At 40.7% G+C, this 23,628-nt stretch overlaps 1 protein-coding gene across 1 annotated transcript in view; it reads right to left on the bottom strand.

Annotated features, from left to right (window-relative positions):
* The window catches only part of TRPC3 (transient receptor potential cation channel subfamily C member 3), a 40,747-nt gene extending 34,881 nt beyond the window's left edge, over positions 1-5,866 (bottom strand). The window contains exon 1 of the mRNA XM_035554848.1: positions 5,619-5,866. Within this exon, the coding sequence (XP_035410741.1) occupies positions 5,619-5,866 (248 nt within the window). The remainder of the gene's footprint in view (positions 1-5,618) is intronic.
* Between the last annotated feature and the right edge of the window lie 17,762 nt (positions 5,867-23,628).

The raw sequence follows: 23,628 nt of genomic DNA, 5'->3' as shown, positions 1-23,628 counted from the left end.
TTTTCATAGTTACCTTTCAAACAAGGTAACAAGACCTTATTGCCTGCTATGCTATTAGGTTTCCATTCTTCCACCTCCTAAAACATATAGCTACAAAAATGTACTTGTTTACTATAATATTATACAGGAAAACATAAGTGAGTATACAAAACCAAGAAAAACACAGAACTGACAGACTCATGCTGATTTCTTGATTTAAGACTCTGAACAGTCACCCTGAATCTCATTTATCTTTTTATGGAATACAGAACAATATATTCAGTATAATTTTTCAGTATAATTTATAATATGCCACTTTTATTTTCAGTTATATCCATCTTTCTTTCAAAATCCATTGTCTGACTGAGGTGACTCATCTGACATCTGTATAAACAGATACATCGTTCCAAAGGTGTTGCACTGGAATATCTTCTCAACGAGGAAGACTTCCTTAGCTATAAATCTTGTTACAGAAATGATGTATTTGAAGTGACTGCAATATCTTATCAAAATAAAGATGAAAGTTGCTTGGTGTTTTCATGACTAAAATATCATCAAGGCCTTCTGGAAAAAAAATGAAGAGAACAAAAAATTGTGTACAGCTCCACATACAGCCAGCAAACTGTCAGGGTCATCCATACCTCCCTTCTGTCTCCTCCTCCTCTTCCTTCAGAGAATTGAAAGACCTTGAAGGCAATGCAGCTCTGGCCAGAGTACTGCATGCAGCAAGTATCAGGTACAGGGCCGCCTATTCCATTTTCTGCTTTCCTGTTCTTACAACTAAGATTTTTTAAGCTATCCCAAAATATCAAGAAAATGGTTTAAGTGGCTTATTTAAGAAAAAAATATTTAAGTTTTAATCAAAAAAAAAAGTATGCTGCATTTATCAACTTAAGTAATCAAAACAAAATGTCAACCCGTATCTCTAAATATCATTAGAGTGGCTTAAAACTGAGATTAAAATAGAAGTAAATTTGTATTAATAGTGTTCTATTTTCTAGAGCTTTTAAAGTTCATTTTCTCAACCCTGACTCTGTAAGGGGGTGACAACTCATATTAAAAGAAAGAAGAGATGGAGAGCATGATGTTCTTCCTGCCTGATGCCAATAGTTGAAGAAAAAAAAAAAAACACACCAAAACCAACAAAATAAGAATCTGTGGCAAACAAGAACTGAACAGAACACCAAGCAAGAGAAGTGTCCAATTATTATACCTTAATCCTTCACCAGAGATGCACTGCAGCGTTATGTGAATTCCAGTCCTAGTACCCAGGCTGTGTAATTACGCTACATACTACGCAGCACAAAGGTAAAAAAGAGCAGAATTCAGCCTCCATTTGCTGACGTGAAGCAGCAGCTGAAGCCCCCCATTTTTTCCCCACCCGTGTTTTTCACATTTCATTGCAAGAAAAGGGGTCTATAAAGCCTCAAGCCTCTGTTTGCTGCTCAGCACAAATAAGAAGGATGGAATTGGAAAAAAGCAATGATGTTAACTGAAGCACACCAGTTTCACCCCATCAGGACATGTTTCCCTTGGCCCTAAGCACACACCAGTTCTGCTGCTGTTCTGAGGAGCCAAATGGCTTCACTGGCAAGATGGAAGAACTCCAGTAACTGTACAGAAAACTTCACAATCTTTCAGTTATCAGAATAAAACAAGGATGTTCTTGCAGGTTTTATTTTCTTAACTATTCTGTATCTAATACATTTAAGTTTACCTTAAATGTTTGGTCTGAAAAGCCTGACCTTTATATGTGCAATAAAAAAAGAGAGGTATTCTTTTCCCCACTAAGCAAGCAATGACCTCTCTGTCTCTTGTGCCTTGCATGCATCACACTCACTACGACTTTATACCGCTTTGTAGTGTTGCCTGACACTGAACAGTATTCCTGAAATTGATTATTTTTTCCTCTGGATGTAGTTATTTCTAAAGTACAATAGTAGAAACCTGAGTAGCACACTGACTAAGGACTCAAGAAGCATTATGATTCCTCTGCTTCTACCAAGGATTTTCGCTGATTTCTACTCTGTTAATCTACCCATCTCTTTTCACTTCCAAGCTTTCAGAATCGTAGCAGAAGGACAGAAATGTGGGACAAATGACATTTGCCTGTGTTCTGCTGTTTATCTTATGAACAGCAATCCAGAAGACTTATAATCACGCTTCCAAGTCTACTTTTTAATGCTGCAAACTGTATAAGCCATTTTTAAAAAGAGAAAAGTTGGAGAAACAAGTTTCATTCTGGGCCTTCCCAAACCTAAAGAGCAAGTTTACAACATTCACGCTGAATAACAAGCTGTTATTCTACCTGAATTATTCAATGCAATAAAAGCTGGCATCAATGACTTAGAAGCATTTTACTCCACTGCTAACCTGCGGTACAACACGAGCAATCTTGGTTCTGTTCTAGCCCTGAAAAGGAAGCACAGGCCTGTGATTACAGGCAGATCAGACAAGCACGTCACTCAAACAGCAATGCACGCACACATTCAGAAGCAATACACTATCACCTGCCACACAGCAGACACAGACTGTGCCTCTAGTTCTGCCAGAAGCAATCTCTGAGATCCCAGCTTTAAAACTAAAGAACGATAACTGCCTTACTCCCAGAACTAAGCGTTCAGACACGCACATACGCATGAGCAGCGTTTCAGCTCATTACTCCTGAGATCTTTTAAACTAAGCGATCTCAAACATGTGCTTTGCTACCTCCACAAAGAGGCTGTGCAGTTCCACATGCAGTGCCCCAGGCCGCATTAGATGGGCAATCCCTCCAGACGACTGCCTCGCTCAAGCGAGGCCTTTGCCATCCCTCCAAACCCTGCTACAGTCACGTGTCAAAAGAGGCTGTTGGTTAATTTTTTTTTTTCAACCAGTAAAAATGGTGTCACGTTCCTACATCTTTGCATACTGCACTCTGAAGAAGCTTGCATGTGTTTCACACAATTTGGGAATCTCCGCACCAAATGTAAAATGTATTAAATGACAGCTTCTTTCTCCCTTCTGGGAAGCCCAGGCAGTAATCTGCAAGAGACAGGGTAATTCAGCTGAAGAACAGAACATAAATCAGGCCAGCTGCAAAATCTGACCCTAGTCTATGCACTCCCACTGCTCCAAAATGACATAATCCATCATCCAAAACACCCTCATGTCAGCTTACAGAAGTTGTGGCTCAGAACTGGAAAGAGCTACAGTCAAAAATGGAACAAAGCCCTATGAGATATCGGGAGGAGGTATACACAACACTTAATTTGTTCCTTGCCCCTGCTCCCCAAACTATGCAGAGCTTTTTGCTACCATTACTCACCACTAATTCCTCAACCAAAAAAAATACCACTTGTCTGAACTCCTGTGGAAATGAAAGCTCTGCATTTTGGTGAGAACGAATCTGCATGCATACAAAAAAAGGCAAACAGGCCTCAGCAGGAAAGAACCAAGCAAAGAGGGCTGCAGCAGCACACAATTTTAAAGCCACTTTTACACTGTCTTTCATTTGTATTCTCTCATTCTGCTCAGGAAAACTTCATTATGGTTTTGAGAGAGTCTCAGGAAGTCAGGCGTGAGATGCCCACTACACTTAATTTGCAATTTTTGTCCACGTTTTTCTCTCTAGGACATATCGTACCACGTGTAACAGAAGCATTACATCCAGTCTGCAGTCTTGGTGGAAATCCAAGGTTAATTACTTTTTCTAGCAATATTTGGCACAGGAGGGAGCCAATGTACATTGACAGGTACCTTGCACAAGTTACAAGCTTTCAGGGTGAAGACATTTCAAACATCATCTAAGTGTATCTCCCCATGCAAACCACTTCATATTCTCTTGCCTCCTTCCCCTTCCACTTGTCAGTGCTGAATATTTAGATCACAAATTCTTCCTGTCTAGGACTCTCATATTCTGCACACACCAAAGCCTTACGCGTATCAATCTGAGCACATCACAAGCAAACTGGTGCTCATCCATCCTATTTACGGACACTTTTAGGCTTTAGCAGCAAACACAAAACGTTACTCTGGAAGAAAAAGCCTAGTGCTATACCATAGATGACCATGGGTATGTGACAAGCGGTGGGTCTCTCATTGATGCCCTGTCACTTCCAATGCATGGCTCAACTGCAGCCATTTCATCAACCCAGAGGACAGCAGCTTGCTGTCACTGCTGCGACAACCCCCAGGACAGGCTCACAAGGGTTATGTACTGGTATGAAACTCCACCAGACACAGCTCACTACAGGCTGAGGACGCACAGCTACATACGTCTGAACTCCAGTTTCAGTCCTTGTTGGCATCAATTTGTCAAGGAAAAGAATACACCAACAGTTCTGAGGACGCTAACCAAAAAGAGATCCAGAAATTTAAGACTGAAGGCTAACAATTCGTCTGCCCAGCTCCAGCTGTACAAAAATTAAGTGTCTGAGTCTGAACTAATCTTCTATGCTCCTTTTATGGTGACAGGGAAAAGACAGGCACCTCAAGGAAGAAGATAAATGACTAAGCTGGCGTACCCACTGCCATTTCCTCTCTCATCCCATCGACTACAGAGGGAGCTTAGACAAACAACTTGAGCACAACTAACTTTCAGGCAGCTATATGCAGGTGAAAGATTCCTTCGCTTGAGGTCTAGATTGATGGGTACAAGGCATTGGTGCAGAATTTCTGCACCGGCATGGCAGAAACCACTTTAATTGTGATTATCACATTCTCAGCCCTACTCTAACTATTCCTGTACTTCACAGTCATCTCTAGGGTGATTTTATTTAAGGCTCTTTCTGTATATGCTGACTATGTTGTCTTAAAACTCAAGCCAAAGCATTTGTTATTTATTAATCAAGATATTTAATTAAGAATCAAATGTTGTCCTGCAAGTATAAAATACCCAAGAAATCCTCAGAGGGGAGCCTAACTAAACTGCAGCGCGTTACAAAATGAGTGAACCCATAGGCAGGCAACATTCAGTAAATCAGAGAAAAGCAAGTTAACATTCCTGTTAGTAAAATTGAATTTATCCCTTTTACAGCAAGTCCTAGTCGCGGGTGCTATTCATGTATATGGTTGCGTCTTTAAAACCAAGGAACTGAAACTCTTTAAGACATCAAATGTAGATGGAGAAAACATATCTCAAAAACAGGTTTTCCAGCACAGGCGTCCTAGATTTCTGTGAGGAGTCAGGTTTTCATCTCTATCCAAATTATTTTACAAGATACAAAAGCAATGTGTGAGGAGGACTGGGAGGTGAGTGAGGCTGTGTAAACCTTTGCCGAGCCAACAATTTGGATTTCCCCGCACCCGCGCCGGTGGTCGGCACAGAACGAGCTGTATAACACACCGCACGGAGACAAGGTAAACCAAACGTGCTCACAACCCCGTTTCTCCAAACCCCTCCCGAACAGCCAGCAAAGTTTTAGAAAGCGCTGGGCTGCGGATTTAAGCAGGGCACCTCGTTACAGGAGGAAAAGCGCAGGGGAGAGGCGGGTGTGAGGGGCGGCTCGGCGGGGCGCGGAGCGGCGCGAAATGGCCGCCAGGGGGCGCGGCGGGGCCGGGGTGCCGGGGCGCAGGGGTGCGGGTGCCGGGCTCGGCGGAGCTGCCCCGGGGAATTTGGCGGCCGGCACCCCTCTAACCCGCCCCCCGGCCCGACTTACATGGTGCTGGCAAAGGGCGGCGGCGGATAGTAGCCGAAGGGCTCCCGGAGGGTTTTCACGGCGCGCTGAGGTGGCGGAGGGGGCTCCAGCCCGCCGTTGACGCCTCTCCAGCCGCGGCGCCGGCGCTGCTGCTCCTCTTCCTCTGCCCCTTCCTCCTCCTCCTCCTCCTCCTCCTCGTCCTGCTGCTGGTGCTGCGGGGGGAAGGTCACTCTCCCCTGCTCCTTGCTCTTCCGGCTCTTGCTGGACATGGTCGGTGGCCCCTACTGCTGCTGCTGCTCGTCCGGCAGCACCGGGGAAGGCGGCAGGAGGAGGAGGCGGAGGAAGAAAGCCCTGCCCCGCGGCGGACAGAGCACCTGGAGGGACCAAAACCCTCCCCGCAAGCCCCCCGCCGCCCCTCTGCCCTCTCCTCCCGCCGCCGCTCCGGGAGGCGGCGCGGCGCGCAGCCCGGCGGGTGCCGGCGAGCGGGGAGGCGAGCGAGAGACGGGGCTCCCGGCGGCGGCGGCTCTGCCCCTCTCCTCCCCCTGGCATCCTCCCTCGCTAGGGCACCATCGCTACTGAGGCGGCGGCACCGGGAACCGGGCGAGGAGGGGCCGGGGCCGCCTCCGCCACCTGCGGCCACCACCAGCAACGCCCCCGCCCAGCGGACGCCCCGGGGCGGGGCGGCAGCCGCCCGTTGTCGAGCGGCACCCCTGGTTTTAAGAGGCTGGATTCGCCCCTGTAGGGAGCCCTGGAAGGCGGCGACAGTTTGGGGAGGGGGGGACCCCCGGAGCAGCGCCCGGCACCCCAGCCAGGGGCGGGCGGGAACGCCGTGAGGCGGTGTAAGGCGGCGGCTGCCTCGGTGCTCCGCGCCTGAGGGGCCCGCGCCCCACAGCGGTGCCCGGCCCCGAAAAGTCCCCCAAAAGCTAACTTGCTCCTCTCAGAAACAGTTTTGCCCCGCGCTAGGGGTAGTCGAAGGAAGATTTTTCTAGTGAAAATAGCGGATTTTTGTCTGGCTTTGTCGCTGGTGAGAGTCCAGCTTTCCAAAAGTATTCCGAGTACCTGAGTGACTGATTTGAGGCTACGGTGGTGTAAAGCTAACAACGGTGGGAGGATGTGAAGACGCCTATTGCATGCAATCAGAGCTAATTACTTTCTATAGATACCCGTCGTGAAGGTTCTTGCTGTACAGAGACACGTTACAACTCTGCGAGATTTTCAGTGCATTATGCGGTAGGGAAAATACTTTATCACAAAACTGCGACCCCATTAAATTCAAGGCAGACTATGGGTATTGTCATACACAGAATATGCAGAAGAGTAGGTACACAGAAACTACATGTGTTGATTTACATATACAATTCAGCTATTCCTTTACCTGCATACTGCTGAGGTGACATTCTTCTCTCGCTTTAAACTTTCTCAAAGCATTCTGTGGCCGTCAGCGTGAATTTGCATGAACCTGTATTCAAAAACTCCGATCCCAGTGAAATCGAAATTCATGCAGGTTTTCCAATTACTTCAGAGAAAGTGGACTTTAAATCCAAATGCAACTGCGTAGATGGATTTCTCACTGCTGAGCAACAGGAAATAGACACAGAACCAAATGCTCACTACCTCATGCTGTATGCTTTTCAGGATCAGCCAAGCTTTTGCCTTTATTGTTTTCCATACATAGAAAATTTGTACTGATGAAGCAAAGGAAAAAGCAACCATGAGTTTCAAAAAGATGATTTAGTCTGCTGCAACTTTGAAGAAAGAACTGCTTTGGATTTTTTTTTTGTAAGTTTAATTAGTTTGCATTTTAAACTATTTATGGAGGTGGGTTTTTATGTCTTTCGTCTCATGAAAAGCCTATTTAGCTTCACTGGAATGACATACATGGTATGTATGGAAAGAGGAAATTTTGCTTTCTAAGGAATTGATGTATTATACAGCTACTGTAACTTTGAACTACTTGGGGTTGTTCCTTTAGGACAGTCTAGGTGTCTAGGCTAGTTATACATAACAAATAAGTGTTATAGAATATAGGCATGCAACAATCTGTTTGTTTGCATCAAACTTGGTGTTCTGGCAGGGGCCCTTTGGCTTAAAACAAGGATACTGCCCATATTGTATTCCATTTTCCTCTGTTTTCACAGTGGGTTACACAAATGTGCTTTCTATTGCCTCTACAGTTTCTCCTGAGAACAAAATATAGAAGTAGAACTGAAAGTAGATGAAAAATGCTCTTGCTTCCCAAATGTATGCTCAAAGTGAGGTTCCCACATATCACAGTTTATTTTCTTTTCTTTTCAGAAACAGATAAAAGGATTATTTAATGTTGTTTCTTTGCTGTAAGAAAGTCACATTGCTGCTTTGTCTGTTGTGCTTCATATCACTAATTTGTATTAGGTGTTCTACAGACTGTATTTTTCATGATTTGAGTATTGTCTAAAGAGAAATTGGTTTGCTGTTTCTACAGTAAAGGTTAATGACTACTATCTATTCAATTATCCAAGCCACTAAAATACTGCACTTGGAAGGGATCCTTGCAGAAGCCTTCTTGATGCATCCCTCCTTTTTGAGGGGTAAATTGCTGATAACTCTCCAAGCAATTACAATACTACGTATTACAGTATATAATTCATCCCACAGAACTTTCACCTGAACTGTTTCCAAAGTCTGGTAACTTTTTTACAGCGTAATACCCTAGCAACATGGACTTCTGACAAATCTGTTTCACCTCACCACAATCACTGTGTTCTCCTCAATGTCCATGTTAGAGGGGAAGTGCCAGTCAAGTTTTTCATAGAGGGGAACATTTTGTCTTGATTTTGAAGGAGAAGGATAATACAAGAAAAAATGACCAAATCATCTTTCTCATCATACTGTTGCAAAGCCGCCCAGCCAAAATGCACTGCTCCTAATGTGCATTTAGATTAAGTGCTCTTCTTCATCCTGCCCTTCCTGCTTTGCTTGCTTTCTGGTCAATTTTGGCCAGAACTTGCTTGCATGTGAACTCTCCAGCCCAATACGGTGGAGAATTTTTTCTCTTTGTTTATTTGAAGGAAATGCTACCCAAAAAAACAATCAGGATGGCAAGAAGAGAATGCATTATATATCTCAAATGCACTTTGTATGGTTATAGTCTTAGAATTATTTTGTATTCCCGACCGAAACATGTAGAAAAACAACCTCAGTCATATTAAAATCATATATAGAAAATTTACCCCAGTTTGAAGAATCAGGCTGCTACTAGAACACAGTATCAGGACAGGGATATGAGAATCTTTGTTTAGACTTCAGCCATTGCTGCCTTTACCTGATGGTAAGAATTTAAGAATCATTGCTGTGTCAAAGTGCCAGATTCAGACAAATAAGATGCATTAAGCTACATTTTTGAAACACCAGAACAAGCAAGGAACCTGTCTAGTGAAACTGCACCTTCAAAATTCAGGGCATGGCCAAATGTTCTTGAAGAAGGACTTTTGATCATGAGTCATTTACACATTTTTGAAAATGTTAATGATGTTAGTAGTCCTGTCTTCCAAAATCATTATTCTTCCCCAAAATATTTAATGTTATCAAAGTATCAGATGTCAATGCAAGCAAGCTATGAAATGTGAGTGAAATACCAGGCAGACCAACGCAGGAAGGCTTGTGCCGTCTGTTGCTACAGCTGGTTAAAGACTGTACAGTCAATGCCAATCTTGTACATTTTGTGAACACTGACTTGAATTTGCAGGGTTTTGAAGTGATGTCATTTTAATTTAGAAAACCGTTTCCTGGAAGTTGCTTAGACAGAGTGAAAAAAAAAAGCATACAACTGTAAGGACAGAGACTGATAGAAAAGCCTGACAGATTTACAGCAAACAGTGAAGCACAGCAGATACAATATGATATTACCAAAGGTGCTGTTTGCGAGATGATTCTTCATGCTTTTGTTTGTTGGGGACATTAAATCCATAGTACTAATCCATAAGTATTTCATGTTCAAATTGTACTGCAGCCAGAATACACACCCTCGTTCTTTTCACCAGGTGGGCTTGATCAAGACAGGTTGAAGTAAGATTGAAATGGGGTTTTGTTTGCATGGATCAACTACTCTGCTGGAATTTTTCTGTCTTCAACACTATGAAAAATATACAATTCAGATTTAAAAATTTCTGTTGGTAGTATTCTTCAGCTGAAAGTGAGTCATCAAAAATAGCATTTATAAGTAGAAGTAAGGTGTCTAAAGAACCGACAGTAATAAATTTCCTTGAAACACTGTTGAAAACATGAGTTCCAAATTTATCTTTCTCTTTTTTTTTTTTTCAGTTTCTTTAAAGTAGGCAAATGAATGGCATAAATATCTGAAATGCAATAACAGGTATCACAGCTGGCATTCATGAGCCAGACATATCAGGAAATACATTCAGATTTTAGCCTAAACTAGCATAGCAGTAATGCTTTTCAGATCTGTGAAGCACCTAGCTGAGTGGAGATGCAAATCAGTAGAGCTGTGACAAGTGATGGTGAGAAAGGTCATTTAATGAATATGCTTGGGGGGTTTCTTGTGGCAGAAGTTTTCTGGGAGGCACATTTAAAAAATATTAATTCGAAGATAAATTTACCCTGCTTGTTGAAACGTGGATTGTTGACATTAAAACCTTCTTGTTGAAGCAAAGTGATTTAGATTTAACACTCAGCAATATACAAGAAACCTCTAGTAACAATTTCCCTTGCAGAATAACCTTGTATGTCATATAATTATGCCAAATGATTGTTTTGCAGCTTTATAAAGAAGTCAGATTATCTTCTCTCAAGAGACAAAACGGTGTTTCTTTATTTGCTTGAAGGGATGGGTAAAGAGAGGCAAAAAGACACTCACGGTAATGCTGGAAATAGAATCCAGGTCGTGCAGTACACAGAACCCTTCTCTAACGTGTGTGTGTACTACTTTCATGAAAATTGGGAAGTTGGTGGGAATAGCAACAGTGTAATGAAAGCAAAATTGGCCTTCTTTGCCTCATACTGGGAATTTGCCTACTTGCCAAGAACCCAGTGTTTTCAAGGACATTTAGCTCCTACACCAAGGACTTCTATGAAAGTCTAAACAGGTTAATCAGCATGAAGAAAAAAGAAAGAGTGATGTGATGTCACTGATCTGTAAGCAGATCTCAGCCTCAGAACTAATATTATGATTTAAGGTTTTAAAATTAGATGAAAAGATAAATTCCTGAGGCTTGAGCCTGTATTTTCATGCACACTGTGCAGCCGTTCGGGCCCAGGCAATGTGGGGGGAGGTATAAAATACTGTCAAATCACCCACTTGAAACCAGGCTCTCAGAGCTGGGTATTGCAGTTGTATTATGTGGTCTACTTTATGATATTAAAAAGGCTACTGAAGTCTCCTGCCAATAAAACCATTAGATAGATACTAGCTACATTTCCTAAGGCCTGCAAAATGTCTATCTGCACAAAATGTGCAAATATCCTTATTTATTTATTTATTTATTTTTACATTAAGTGGCAACTGTGTGTACATTTACATATTTGCACCTGTTATTTCCATTTTTCTAAGGCAAGCCAGATACTTCTTTGAACACATCCAATGTCTTTGCACACCTCTGAACAAATCCACAGGATCCTGAACCTATATGAGTAGTTTTATTCCTCTCTTTCACTCATTCTAGTAGAAACTGGAAGTTAATGAATGTGCTACTAGGAAACGGACTGCAGAATCAATTCCCTTATCTGTACATTGCCCCGAAAATTGTATATAGCTTATAAACTTGAAAAAGTACACTTTTCTATGCAGTAAGAATTGCTTTACTTATCATTTTTATATAAGGCTGGATTTTCTTCCTTGTATTAGTTTCTCTGTCCCTGTCTCATTCAATACTCCTTGCAAATGCAAACAGGAACCTTACCCTATTGCTAAGTGGATGCTGGCAACCATGTGATAAGTAAAATTTTTGTCGCAGGACAACATCTTTAACAACTGCACGTTTTTTTTGACAGTGTCGCAAATATGGGTGAATGAACACAATGCATCCTACTACGCCCTTGCCAGTTGACAGAGAAAAGTTTATCACATGGGTGTATTCAGTGTTTCAGTTTATTATTTGATGTATTTATTTTTTCCGTAATTAGGCAGTGAAATAGTCTGAGCTGAAGACAATCTACATGATATTTATAGGGTGAGCACTAGGTAACATTAGCAGCAGGGACTCATGTAGGATACCAAAATCTCAGTCATCCACTGACTTGAATGCTGTGTAAGATATGCCTGGGCTGCCATTTCTGATCGTTGTTACTGATGAATCCTCATCAACTTGAATTTAGAGAATACACTTAGTCTGCCTTTCCCTAGTCCTGCATTTTAAAAAGTCTGATATGTGTTCTGACCCTCAGTGTGGGACTAGCATCCCTTTCTCTTCAAGGTCATCGAGTTGAGTATAGAACAATAAGAGAACCATGGTGCCTCAAATTAGCCCCAGATACAGGTAATAAGGGCCAGGTCTGGCAAGGCACAAGCTGTGATCCCCTAGAATTTTGTCAGCATTGGCATCATGAGACCGCTCCCCACGTGAATGCTAAATCAGGAATTGTAAAGTTCAGGAGTTTTGCTAGGATGATGCATTTTGCAGGGATAAGCTCAGGAAAGACTGTTATCGTGAGGCGCATGTACACATCCCGGTGGCTCTGTCATACTCGGTTTTTGTTCCTCTTCATCACTGCTCAGTGTAAAACCCCTGAGTTTTGTGTGAGTAAGGAAGGCACACTGGGAAAATCACAACTGAACACACCCTGTTTTTCAGACAGATTTCTGAGGAGTTGCTAGATTGACAGCCCCAAATCAAAGTCTCATGGAAATCCTTGGGACACCGTTTGGGAAGCAGTAGCACCATGCTTCCCACTTTATCTTGCTGATACTTTGTCTTGCTCTGGAGGGACCACTTCTGACAACAACTGATTTATTGTGTGCAACTCTAAGGAAACGCTCTGAAGGCACAGACCATGGTTAGGCATTCAGCCCTACCTGAAACCCAGCAGAATGGGGTTCGGAGCCAGTGTCTGTCATCCGTCTCTGGCTTCCAGACATTGCCCTCCAGCGTGCCAGTGGTACCAATAAAGAAGACAGGCATTCGCCTTCGGGAAGTGGGCTACAGTGGTTGCTTCAACCTCATGCAGGGCATCGGCTGGGGAAACCTTCTGGCCACTGCCATGTTTTACCATATTTCAGCAAGGGACCTCCAGCTGAAGGGCTGTCCCTTCTGCTTACTCCTTACCTTGCCCTCCATTCTTGCAGGACACATTCTGTAAACAACTAATGAGATTGAGTGTCACGGTGGATGTATGGAGTGCAGAGTAGCTCCTATTTTAGCAAATTAGCAATGATTTCTGTCCAGTGTGAGTAATTAAGTCTGAATGTATTTGGACACAATTCAATCTTTCTCTAATTGGGGGAGTGGGATCTGAGTCACTGTGGGGATGAGAATAGGAGAAGCGGGACATCATAAAAATAATAGCGTGTTAAACAGGCCATGTAACAAACTATAACAGTGCACAATGGTTTTTAGATTCAGAAACAAGTAGATTTTTCAAGTTGTTTTTTTAATTGATACTGAAATTTATTTTAATTTGTGAGCACATTTACTCTCGTGACACCTTAAAAGAAAGAAACTTAAGTAGCAGCTTACTGTTATAAAAGACAAATCTGAGTGACAAGCATGGCTCCCTGAGGAGGAGAAAATCCTCCATCCCGGTTTTCACCACTGAAAGCTCCAGGATGGCTGGTGGTTGGGGTTGGAAGATTACCTGTTTCTGTCATAGTTTTCTGCCTAATTTTCTTAAATCACATCAGAGCCCCTGGATGAATACCATATGGTACAAACTACTTGATGAACCTCAAAGCATTAGATTCCTCTTGTTGAAAGAGAAGCAAAAACCACAGCGCAGAGTGTTTTGTGTGCTGATTGAAAATATAATCCTTCCTTCCATGAACTGCTGCGGGACAGGCGATAACACACCGCTGCTAACCACGTGAGTGACAGCAACCCAGTGGGTCGTTGGAACCTCTTTGTTTCTGTACTGGAGGAACGGACGATTAACTGCAAGGGGAGTAGACTGAAGGAAGATCCCGTTAAGTAGTGTAGCTGTGCTGTGAATGGGCAAACACCCTCCTGCAGAGCTCCCCAGTCATTTGCGACTAAGTGAAAAAATAGTTCAGTATCTGGTATGGCAAAAATCAGGCTTCCAACTCTCCCAGATAATTCTTATTCTTGAAACGGTTTGCTGCTCAGTGTACAGGGAAGCACAGAGCACTTTGAATATCATCACTCCCAAGTGACCAGTAGATGATGATGGCAACTGGTGGATTAGTCTTAAGCCTGTTGGTAATAAGCTTATTATGAAGAGGGCACATCTTATCTCAGAAGTAAGATGTGCTCTGAGACGTTGAATAGGAAGTAATCAGAATCCGTATGAGAGACAATGAAGCTACATACGCATCTGATAAAAGCAGCCACCAGCTGCCAGCTGTCTGCTTTTGTATAGCACACAATACCTTCAACTCCCACCAAGTTCATGCGTCCTACAAGGTTGGGGATCCCATGTACATATTCTGTGCTATAAAATGAAATAAGCTCCCATACGTACCTTAATTACAGCTTCCCTCCTTGTATGTAAGAGAAGACACTTTTCAGAAAATGGAGTGAGGAGATGCCAAAGTTTCTAGCAACTTAGAAGTGCTCAATAACAGAAAAAAGAATGGAAATGAAGAAACGGGTTTCTGTGCAAACAGACTTACTTGCTGGCAACTGTCTTCCAAGCAACAAACAGGGAAAGTGTGAAAAAAGAGAGATATGACTGTACTTATACATTATTCCCTGAAGCTTATCCAAAATCTACTGACAATACAATATCTTCTCCCATGAAAATCAGCAAAACTCCACTGCTGTCAGTAAGAGGTAGATGTCCTATTCAGTTAATACATATTTTGGGGAGGAAGATGGTTGGAAAGGTAGAAGTAGGGTTAGAGAACCTCAGTGCTGCTGCCTTCCAGCAGTCTGCGTGTACCATTGCATGTGTGACCAGGTGCTGACACAGAGAGATGGAGGCTACATTTCCCCTACCGGTATTCTCAGGACTTCATTTTCAAACTTCAGGAATTATTTAGGAAAGAAAACCTAGAAGGATGTTGTCACCTTTTTGGTGAGTTCAGATCAATGGCAATGTTGCAGCCACTTTCAATGGAGTTTGAATTTCCTATTTTTCTTTTCATAAGAACAGTAACCCAAGCTCATGAAAAAAATGGAAGAATTTTTCCCAGGATTTTAGAACACAGCCAAATTCAACCAGACTGGTACCTCAGACAAATCAAGGAGAAAAAGTAAATCTCAGGACACCCTTGCAGATTGCATTAATTTTTAAAAGGCACGTGTCCTGGTTTTTAGGAGCCTCATGTCCTGGTTTTTAGGAGTAAATAGTAACTACGGTTCCCATTAAAACTCAAAATGAAACCAGAGATGCTTATTCAGCAAAAGAGCAGTAGAATATGAACTATTTTGCAATAGCATGACAGACATAAGAAAATGTCTTTCATGTAGAAAGCATTTGTATGTCCACAGTAGAGTTATTTCCACTTCCCTTAGTACTTTCCAATCCACTAACAGTTGAGTGTGAACTGAATGCAACAAAGGAGTCTTTGTCTAGGAATGCCCCCCTCCTGGACTTCTAAATTCAACTAAAGGGTACTGCTTTCGGTACTGCTAGAGAGCTCAAACAAAGTTTCTTCTTAATAGCAAGAGGCAAGCACTGAAAAATTGGAATTTGAGCATCTATATCAGTCTATGAGCAAAAAGCGATACAAGTGGTTTCTTTATGAGATGAAACAGTTGTTGATAGAAACATATGACTGGCAAGTCAGAAATTTTGCAAAACTGGGAATCTGTAATTTGGACTTTGATGTGGGCATCATGTGAAAGCCATGGAACAGATCCAAAGGCTTTTTCAGGGTTTGTTAAAAACACACATGCAAATATACATTCTGGGTGTAAAAATACCATGTTAAAGGACATACAGGATTATTTTAAAAACTGGTAGAAATAAAAATATGGCTTAAATCGGATTCTGAAATTAATAAAAACACTTTTATAAGAGTAGTCTTCAAAAAATAACTAACCTGTAGTATTAGATGAAATAATTTCAAGAGCCTCACACTTCCTATTTTCAAAATTATATCATAAGCCATCAAAGGGGAATCCTTTAACTTCTTAACAGTGAAACCACTTTCACTTAAAAGCAGCTATTAGATTTGTCCATTTAGAATAGTCTATTTTCAGATTCAGGCAGTGCTGAACATAATTCAGGATAATTTGAGCAAACCTTTTAATAAGAGTGAATCCGTTGTGTTACCCACTCTGTATGACACTCAAAAATGGAAAGGAGTGATTGCATATCAGTGTATGACTATCTGATAGAAATGGTGTTTCAGTCATATATGAGTGATAGCAATGTTTCTTGACTTACCTGCTTTTTCTTCTTGACACTTTGTAATGCAGATACTTGTATCAGATAAAAATGACCCCAAATTATAAACCTAAGCGTTTTAAAAAGGGAAGGGTAAAATAATTGTGAATACAAGCAAAGTTCTACGATGATACAATGACTTTTACAAAACGAGTGCGGTGCACAGAAAAAAATGAAAAAATTTTGCAGAGAAGACAATATTTGGTTCAGTCATCTTCAGAGATGACATTACCACAGAAATGAAGTAGATATTTAGATGGAATGGAGGGAAGAAAGAATCAGTGTCTGGGCATTTTCTTCCTTTTTTCCCCGTGAAGCACCTCCCCAATTATCACTATGCAGCTCATTAGATCATGAAAGGGCTGCTGGATACTTTCCTTAATAGTGCCTCCCTGTAGCCCTATTACATTCCCCATTGTCTGATTATGCTGAGCCAATTAAATAGTCAGCATTCAGTTTTGTGAAAACCACAAATGATATCCAGATAAATGGCACGAGGATATCTTTGATTTTTGCAGGAACTTTGAAGGAGAAAAGTAAGAGGGAAATTTTGCGTAGAAAATCAAATCAAGCTTCCCATACCCAAGTAAGTTTCCTCCTTACATTTCTTTACTTTTCCCGTCTTTCCTCTTCCCCCCTACCCTGCCATCCCCACGCAGCAGAGTAACAACTATTAGTAGCCCAGGCATTTGAAGCTCACTTCAGCAGCAAAGCCCTGGCAGCAAATACCTGGCATTGCCATGAGTTTTGTCGGAAACTGGGAAGGGAGATGTTAAGGGAAATGTTACGTGGGCATTTTGATCAGTCCTTGCTACATTCGATGTATTGTTTAGCTGGCCTTCAGTCAAAGCTGTGATTGTTCTCTTCTGTGTTCTCAGCCACTCCATGTATTGTATAAACCTTTTCTTCATTTGTCTCCTCTATATTTTTTGTCTCCCTTAGAGTTATCAGATCCCTCAGATACTCTGTCATGCAGTGTTAAACAAGAGAAGCTATACCCTCATTTAGCCTAGATGAGAAAAAAAATCTGTTATTGTTTCCATTTGTTGTCTCTTTCCATGTAGTTAATCTTGAAAGATTTTTGCTTCTGCTTTTTAAATGCATATACCGTGATCGTGTCATAGAGACCACTTTCCTCTATTTCAGGGAGTCAGAGCACAACAGTATAGAATATAAATTATATTGATTCCATTTATTTTGTATAATCTATATATAGATATAAAATGTGCCACTCACTAGAGTACTGCTTATGGCCTTCTGATACCTGTGCATTGCCCAGAATATAAGATACTCTTGTTGTAGGAGAGTATACCTAGCCAACATGTCTGAGATGGCTTGACAAACCCCGATTACTAAGTTATAACCAAAGTCCAAGACAGCGAGAGGAAAAGAAAAGTGAAAACATTGCAAAATAGATCCCAGGCCCTAAAACAGTAAATGAAATCCTGAAGGTAAACAGCAGAGAACAAGAATAGAAAAAAATATTATGTTTATAAAATGATAAATAGAGAAATAAGCGAAATATATCAAAAGAAATAATGAAAACATCTTGTGTTTTCTAGTATCTCACAACACAACGTGTCCCTTAGCCAGCAATTTACTAGCACAGGTGATAACTGTGAAGTAATGAGCCTTTTCTCCCCTCAGAAATGAAAAGATACTCATGTCCAACATTAGAATATAATTCAAATGAAGGAACTTCAGTGGGGCACTTGTGTAACGCTCTGATTGGTGCATAATGGTTTGTAATGCCGAGCAGCTAATAGAAATGTCCCTTAATTGCTATTTACAAATCATAACTGACTTTTTAGTAGATGTAAATTTGTAAGGACTTGTGAATACACTTGATTTGCTTAGCTGCTGGATTGAGGTGTAGTAGAAAGTGGAGATGTAATGAGAATGAATGTGAGGAGCATTGGACACAAAACCAGTTGACAGTTCAAGAGAAACAGACCAGATCAGAGCATAAATGTAACCTTAAATACTATTAAAATAGTACATTGGGTCATTCATGTCACTTGATTACTTTAACATTTGTAGCCATATGGGACAAGGACTTGACATGAAGAATGGAGTGGCTTTTGCACAATGGCCTACTCAAACTGAAAAATTGGCCAAGTGCACGATGGGCACTTTGCCTTCCTTTGAAGCATCTTGCATTTGCCAAGCAGAGTGGAGAATATTGGGCTTGATGGATCATTGCCTTAATGTAGCGTGGCAGATTCCATGTTCCTATTAAAAGTGACGGGAGGAGGGCATTGTTCCAAACTCAAATTTGATATTAAAAGTAAGCGTATATGTCCTTCTGAACTTCCATATATTTAAATTACAAGATTTGTGTTAAAGCATATTTATTCCGTGTAACCTTGTGGTTTCAGTGCTGCAGTCTGGTTTACAGATGACCTCAGAATAACTATAATTTATTAATGAGACTGAATGAGAAGAAAAAGAACTTTTCGGAAATCTTAAAGGGAAAAGTGCTGCCAGTGAGTTATTTTATTTAAGTCACATTTCGAGCCTGCTTTGCTAGAACAAGATCAGGCGAGGAGGCTGCTCTTCTAAATTGCCCTGTGAAAAATGAGACACAATTCAGTGATCACTTGTCTCTAGTATCATTCAGGAAGTACAATGCCACAAACCTACTTAGCTCACTTCCATAAAACCTCTTCTCAGAATTAACTCAGCATTAAGAAATAAAAAAACATATAAATGTTTTTGCAGGTGAAGGCAGGGCTGGATTAGGTACATATCTCAGAATTATGTCATTCTCCACTGTATTCTCTGTGGCGAGTCCATGCCCTTAGAGAAAGCGCAAGGCAGGGCATCTAGTGTGGTTGCCTGCCTGCCAGTTGGTGCGACAAAATCCTCTCCCTAAATTTACAGGGAGCTGTCTTGAAAGTAGTTAGGTGTTCTACCCACCTCTCTCTCCTCCTTTGTTAGGAAGCTGTTGCGGAATATTAACCCTTTGTCCAAATAATTCATTTTCCATGGCTGGTCCCCTGCTGAACACCATCATCGTGGTCTAGTGACTACAGCACCTCCATGCAGTAATGCAGCACTGTACAGCTGATCTGTGCACATCATTTTTTCAGGGCACAAATTATAAAGCTATCACAGTAATAAATGCAAAAAGCCTTTAGAATCCATCTGCCTCCAAGTCGCTTACATCATAATTATTAAATTACTTCGGAGCTTGGGGTGGACATCCTGCAGTGAGCAGTTAGAGGAGCAAAGGAGACTGTTACACTGCCTAGCTTCTGGTATCCACTTAAAGGAATTAAGAGTCTGTCTTCCTAGCTTCTTTATATATCATCGAAAGAAAGTCTCCTCCAAACACTCAGTCTAGATGTCCACATTAGCGAATCTAAGAAGAGCTTTCCAATTTAGCCACCTATATTTGGTCCCTGAAGTTTGGTGGTGCATTGTAGTGACTAAGTGGAAGCTCTTAAAGAAATTGTAAATCTTACAATCTCTGTCTTACTGTGACAGAGAATATAACTTTTCATTAGCAAAAAAAATGGAGATGGAAGAATTCTAGAATTTTATGAAATAAAGAAGTGCCAAAGTCACTGTATTTTAATGAGGATTTTATGTGATATCATAACAGAACTACTACTTATATAACTGTTCACACTCAATTTACAGTTGTGCCTTGGTCCTTCTTACTAATAAATCATATTTTGAAATCTTGAAACATTGACAGAATTAAAGCCAGAACTGAAACACTATGGGAATTATTTGGGTCCAGAGCTCACTTTCCAAACACTTGGTATCTATTCCTAAATGTTTTATTTTTAGTAAGATGAAAAGAAGTGCAACTCAAACATTTATGTTAGTCTTGATACTTCCTTTTCCCTCTGTGCTGTCCTCCTTCCTCTTTCTCATATTCATTAAAAAATATGTATATATATATATGTTTTAAATATATATATATTATTTATATATATAATTATGCAGAGGTTTTAAAAGAACAATTCTGTCTGACAGCCTCTGAGCTGGTATCACATGTCCTTGCTAGGAAGGGGAGGAATTTGTTATGGTAATTCTTGTTCTTTTTTTTTTTTTTGTCAAACTCAGTTCTATTATTATTATTAATTGAAACAAAGGAGAAGAATTTACAAAAATAGAAAGGAATCTGTCAAAGGCTACCATAAGTGAAGAAAAAAACAGCTACTGTCAATGGTGCTTGCACTTAATCCATTCTTGAATCATAGAAAACTGGAACAGAAGTTTTGTTTTTCCAGCTTTATCTATGTTCTTTTGTATTATCACAGACATACTACTGCCATATTAAGAACTCTGAGACAGCAACCATACTAGAATCCATTGCTGTAAGTTGATTTTTAGATGCCAAATAGGTTAGCACAAGGTTAGTTCTGACTTCTGTCAGGCTTGGGCACTTCCTTGGGAGAAGGAAGCAAGAAAAACACAAGTAGAGGACATGAGGAAGAAGATGGAATAGAATCATATGTCCTAGAGAGAGTATATGAGATAGCCATCTTTTGACTGGTATGTCGGGAAAATGCTGATGGCGTCTGGTTCAACATTTGCATCTGAGCAGGATATCTGTCAGCTGTAGGTAAAGGGAAGTTGTACAGCATCACGTTCCCTGGATGGAATGTGCAATGTTCTTTTTTGATAGTGAAAGATTCGAGAAGGTGTTGGCTACTTCCAGTTAAATCTGATAACAAGAACAAGGTTCCAATGTTCAGTTTGGAAATTGCATGAAAATTCTGGTGTCATACTATTTTATAAGCTCTCCAGGGTGCTTGAATACTCTTGAAGTGGCAATTTTCATCAGACCACTCAAAAGTGTTTTGTTGTTGTTTCAGTACGTGGCTCCTTTCAAATATAAAATTATACAGTGTATTTGCAAAATAAAATCATATTCAAACACCTTACATCTCTTTTGAACATTTGAAAAATGCAGTCTGGACTACTAGTTACCATTCTGTTGCTGTTCAGAGATGCAGAGATAGCGTAGCTGGATGGCATTTAGACAGGCAGGAGAAAATTGCCCTGATAGAATCATTCTGCCAGCCTTCACTCAGGGTGTTAACTGCCAGGTATTCCAGTGTGTTGAATGAGGGTAGAAACAGAGAAGTTTCGCAGCCAGCTGAGAGGCAACAAATAGAGCCTTTATGTCTCCCTGATTTAACAACTGCTGTTAGAAAAATCACTTTACATATCACCATTTGAGAACTGGAAATATATTCCTCTGAATGCAATGGCAACAATTCTCTTCCCTACAAAATGCATACCAACATCATAAGCTTTTCTGCACTGGCTATGGTATGAAGTGATCTTTGTATAACACTTCTAAGTCTGTATGTGAAACTTCAGGTCATCTAGTTGCTGAAGATTTTACAGGGCAGCAGCTGTCAGCTTTTCTTTCTAAAATCCAAATAGTAGAGAAAAACTTTTGAGAGCTTCCTTTTATAGGGTCCTCAAAACAAAACAAAACAAAACAAAACAAAATAAAACAACCCCACAACAAACAAACACAAAAAATAAGCAAACAAAACACCAACCCAACACCTAAGCTGTACTGACGTACTGAAAGGCAGATGTGTTTTTTTGTTGTTGTAACTTATCTTTAATAATTGTCTCTTCTCACCCTAAATATTAATTTTGTTCACCATGAAAATGGCAAAAACAGAAAATCACCAGGTACTTTCCTTCTGTATCAACAGTCTACTTGCAATGAATTATACTTCCAGAAATCTTTCACTTGAACGTCACAGCATGCAGAGACAGTCCAATGAGTTTAGCTTCAAAACCCTATTTTTTCACTGATAAAGTACTTCTGTCCTCAGTGTTTATGTATGGAAATAAACAACAGCTTATATCTGTAGGGACAACAAAACACAGCTTTGCTTAATTGTGAGACCATTGTATGTGGCAGAAAAGATTTATTCTCACTTCAGGTGTTAAAGGGATACATTTGAGTCTTGTCTGGAGAAGTCTGGAGCACAAAATCTGCTTTAAAGCCTACTAAAATCTGTATCTGCACAAGACTAATTCCCGTGTAATCACCTGTTGTAGGACATGGAGACTGCAAATGGATCACACCTGTGTTCGCTGATGACTGACTTTAAAGAAAAATGCTCTGTTAAATTTGGAATTACTGAAATGAATAGTCACTTTCTCTTACTTTCATTTCAAGAACTAAACTCCTTACTTTTTTTTTCCCCGTCTCTATCTATTTATTGTGCAAGAGATCATTTTGGATTCCATTTCTCACCTTTTTTTCTGACTTCCTACCAGGCCCCAAGTACAAAGCTGCTTCTCCTTTCTATTCAAAGCTGGCAGGATTTAGCTCCCTCTGTTCTGCTAATACCACACTCAGGCGAAGATCTTCATTTGCAAGGAATGACATGGACATGAGGAGTGGGCATTGCTCAGGAAGGCAAGCACTTGCAGGTCTGTGAGCAAAGTACAAAAAGGAGACCTGAGTGTATCTGAATTTTTGCTGCTTAAAAATGTTTTCCTTCAGACCTTTCAATGCTGTGCAAGAATTAGCTTGGGAATGGTTGGATTGCCATACATACAGATTTTTAATGCTTGCAGAATACTTTATATTTTTAAAAAGTTTAAAGAACATAAATAATTCCTACAATGCACCCACTACTCAAAATGTTAGGCAAAATCTAATTTCATAACAAGTTTATGGACAGATCATCTCCTCCACAGCGAAAAAAGTCTTGGAATCGTTTTCAACAGCAGTCGTATTTGGCTGGTATAAAAAGATGAGAGAGGACAACAAAAAGGCATAAGCTGTCAGAGCTAACAACTTCCCTGTCATAGGACACGCAAGATTTTGGGAGAGGTAGAAAACAATGAGCAAAGTGGTCACTTTTCAGACTGATGATGTCTCGGGCACAAACTTGAGTCACTTCTGAAAACTGTGATGATCAAAGTGGGATAACAGAGACGATTGTGGGTAATAAGCCAAGACAGCTGCATGAAGAGGTTGATTCTCAAATTGCCTGGCCTAATGCCTTCTGCATTTTGAATCTGTTTCTTTGGACCTTGTGGGTAAGCAGAATTACATTCCTTGATGCTGCATATGCCTGCAAACCTCTCCCATCTTCCAGACTGTAGTTAAACCTAAGGTTTACTACAGCTTTCAGGTTGCAGAAATTTATGTGAGGCTTGCCTCCATCTGTGCAGTTCTGTGCAGCCAGGGAATATGGGGTCTCAAGGGCTTTATGTCTTGTTCTTTGCTGTTTATTAGAACAAAACCATTAATTTTATGAGCTTTTAAATAAATCATTGGCAAATATATATATATTAGTTGCTATAAAATATGTACACATTTTTATCTCTGCATGAGAAATTAAATTGTTTTCATTAATTTTCAAGGATAAAAAATAACTTTGACATACAATTAAAATCAGGACAGGCTGGGGATAAGGCAAATAAAGCACTCCGTGTGAGAGCTGATCTCAACCAAAATGCTCATTTCTCGTTCATCAATTCACAGCTCAGGAAAAATATATTTGGGTCATTGCCCAACTTCTTTTGCCCTGAA

This window comes from Cygnus atratus, chromosome 4 (assembly GCF_013377495.2).
Source record: "Cygnus atratus isolate AKBS03 ecotype Queensland, Australia chromosome 4, CAtr_DNAZoo_HiC_assembly, whole genome shotgun sequence".
NCBI classification, from domain to species: Eukaryota; Metazoa; Chordata; class Aves; order Anseriformes; family Anatidae; genus Cygnus; species Cygnus atratus.
The sequence above is the reverse complement of the archived record's forward strand: the minus strand, read 5'-3'. Positions and strand labels throughout refer to the sequence as shown.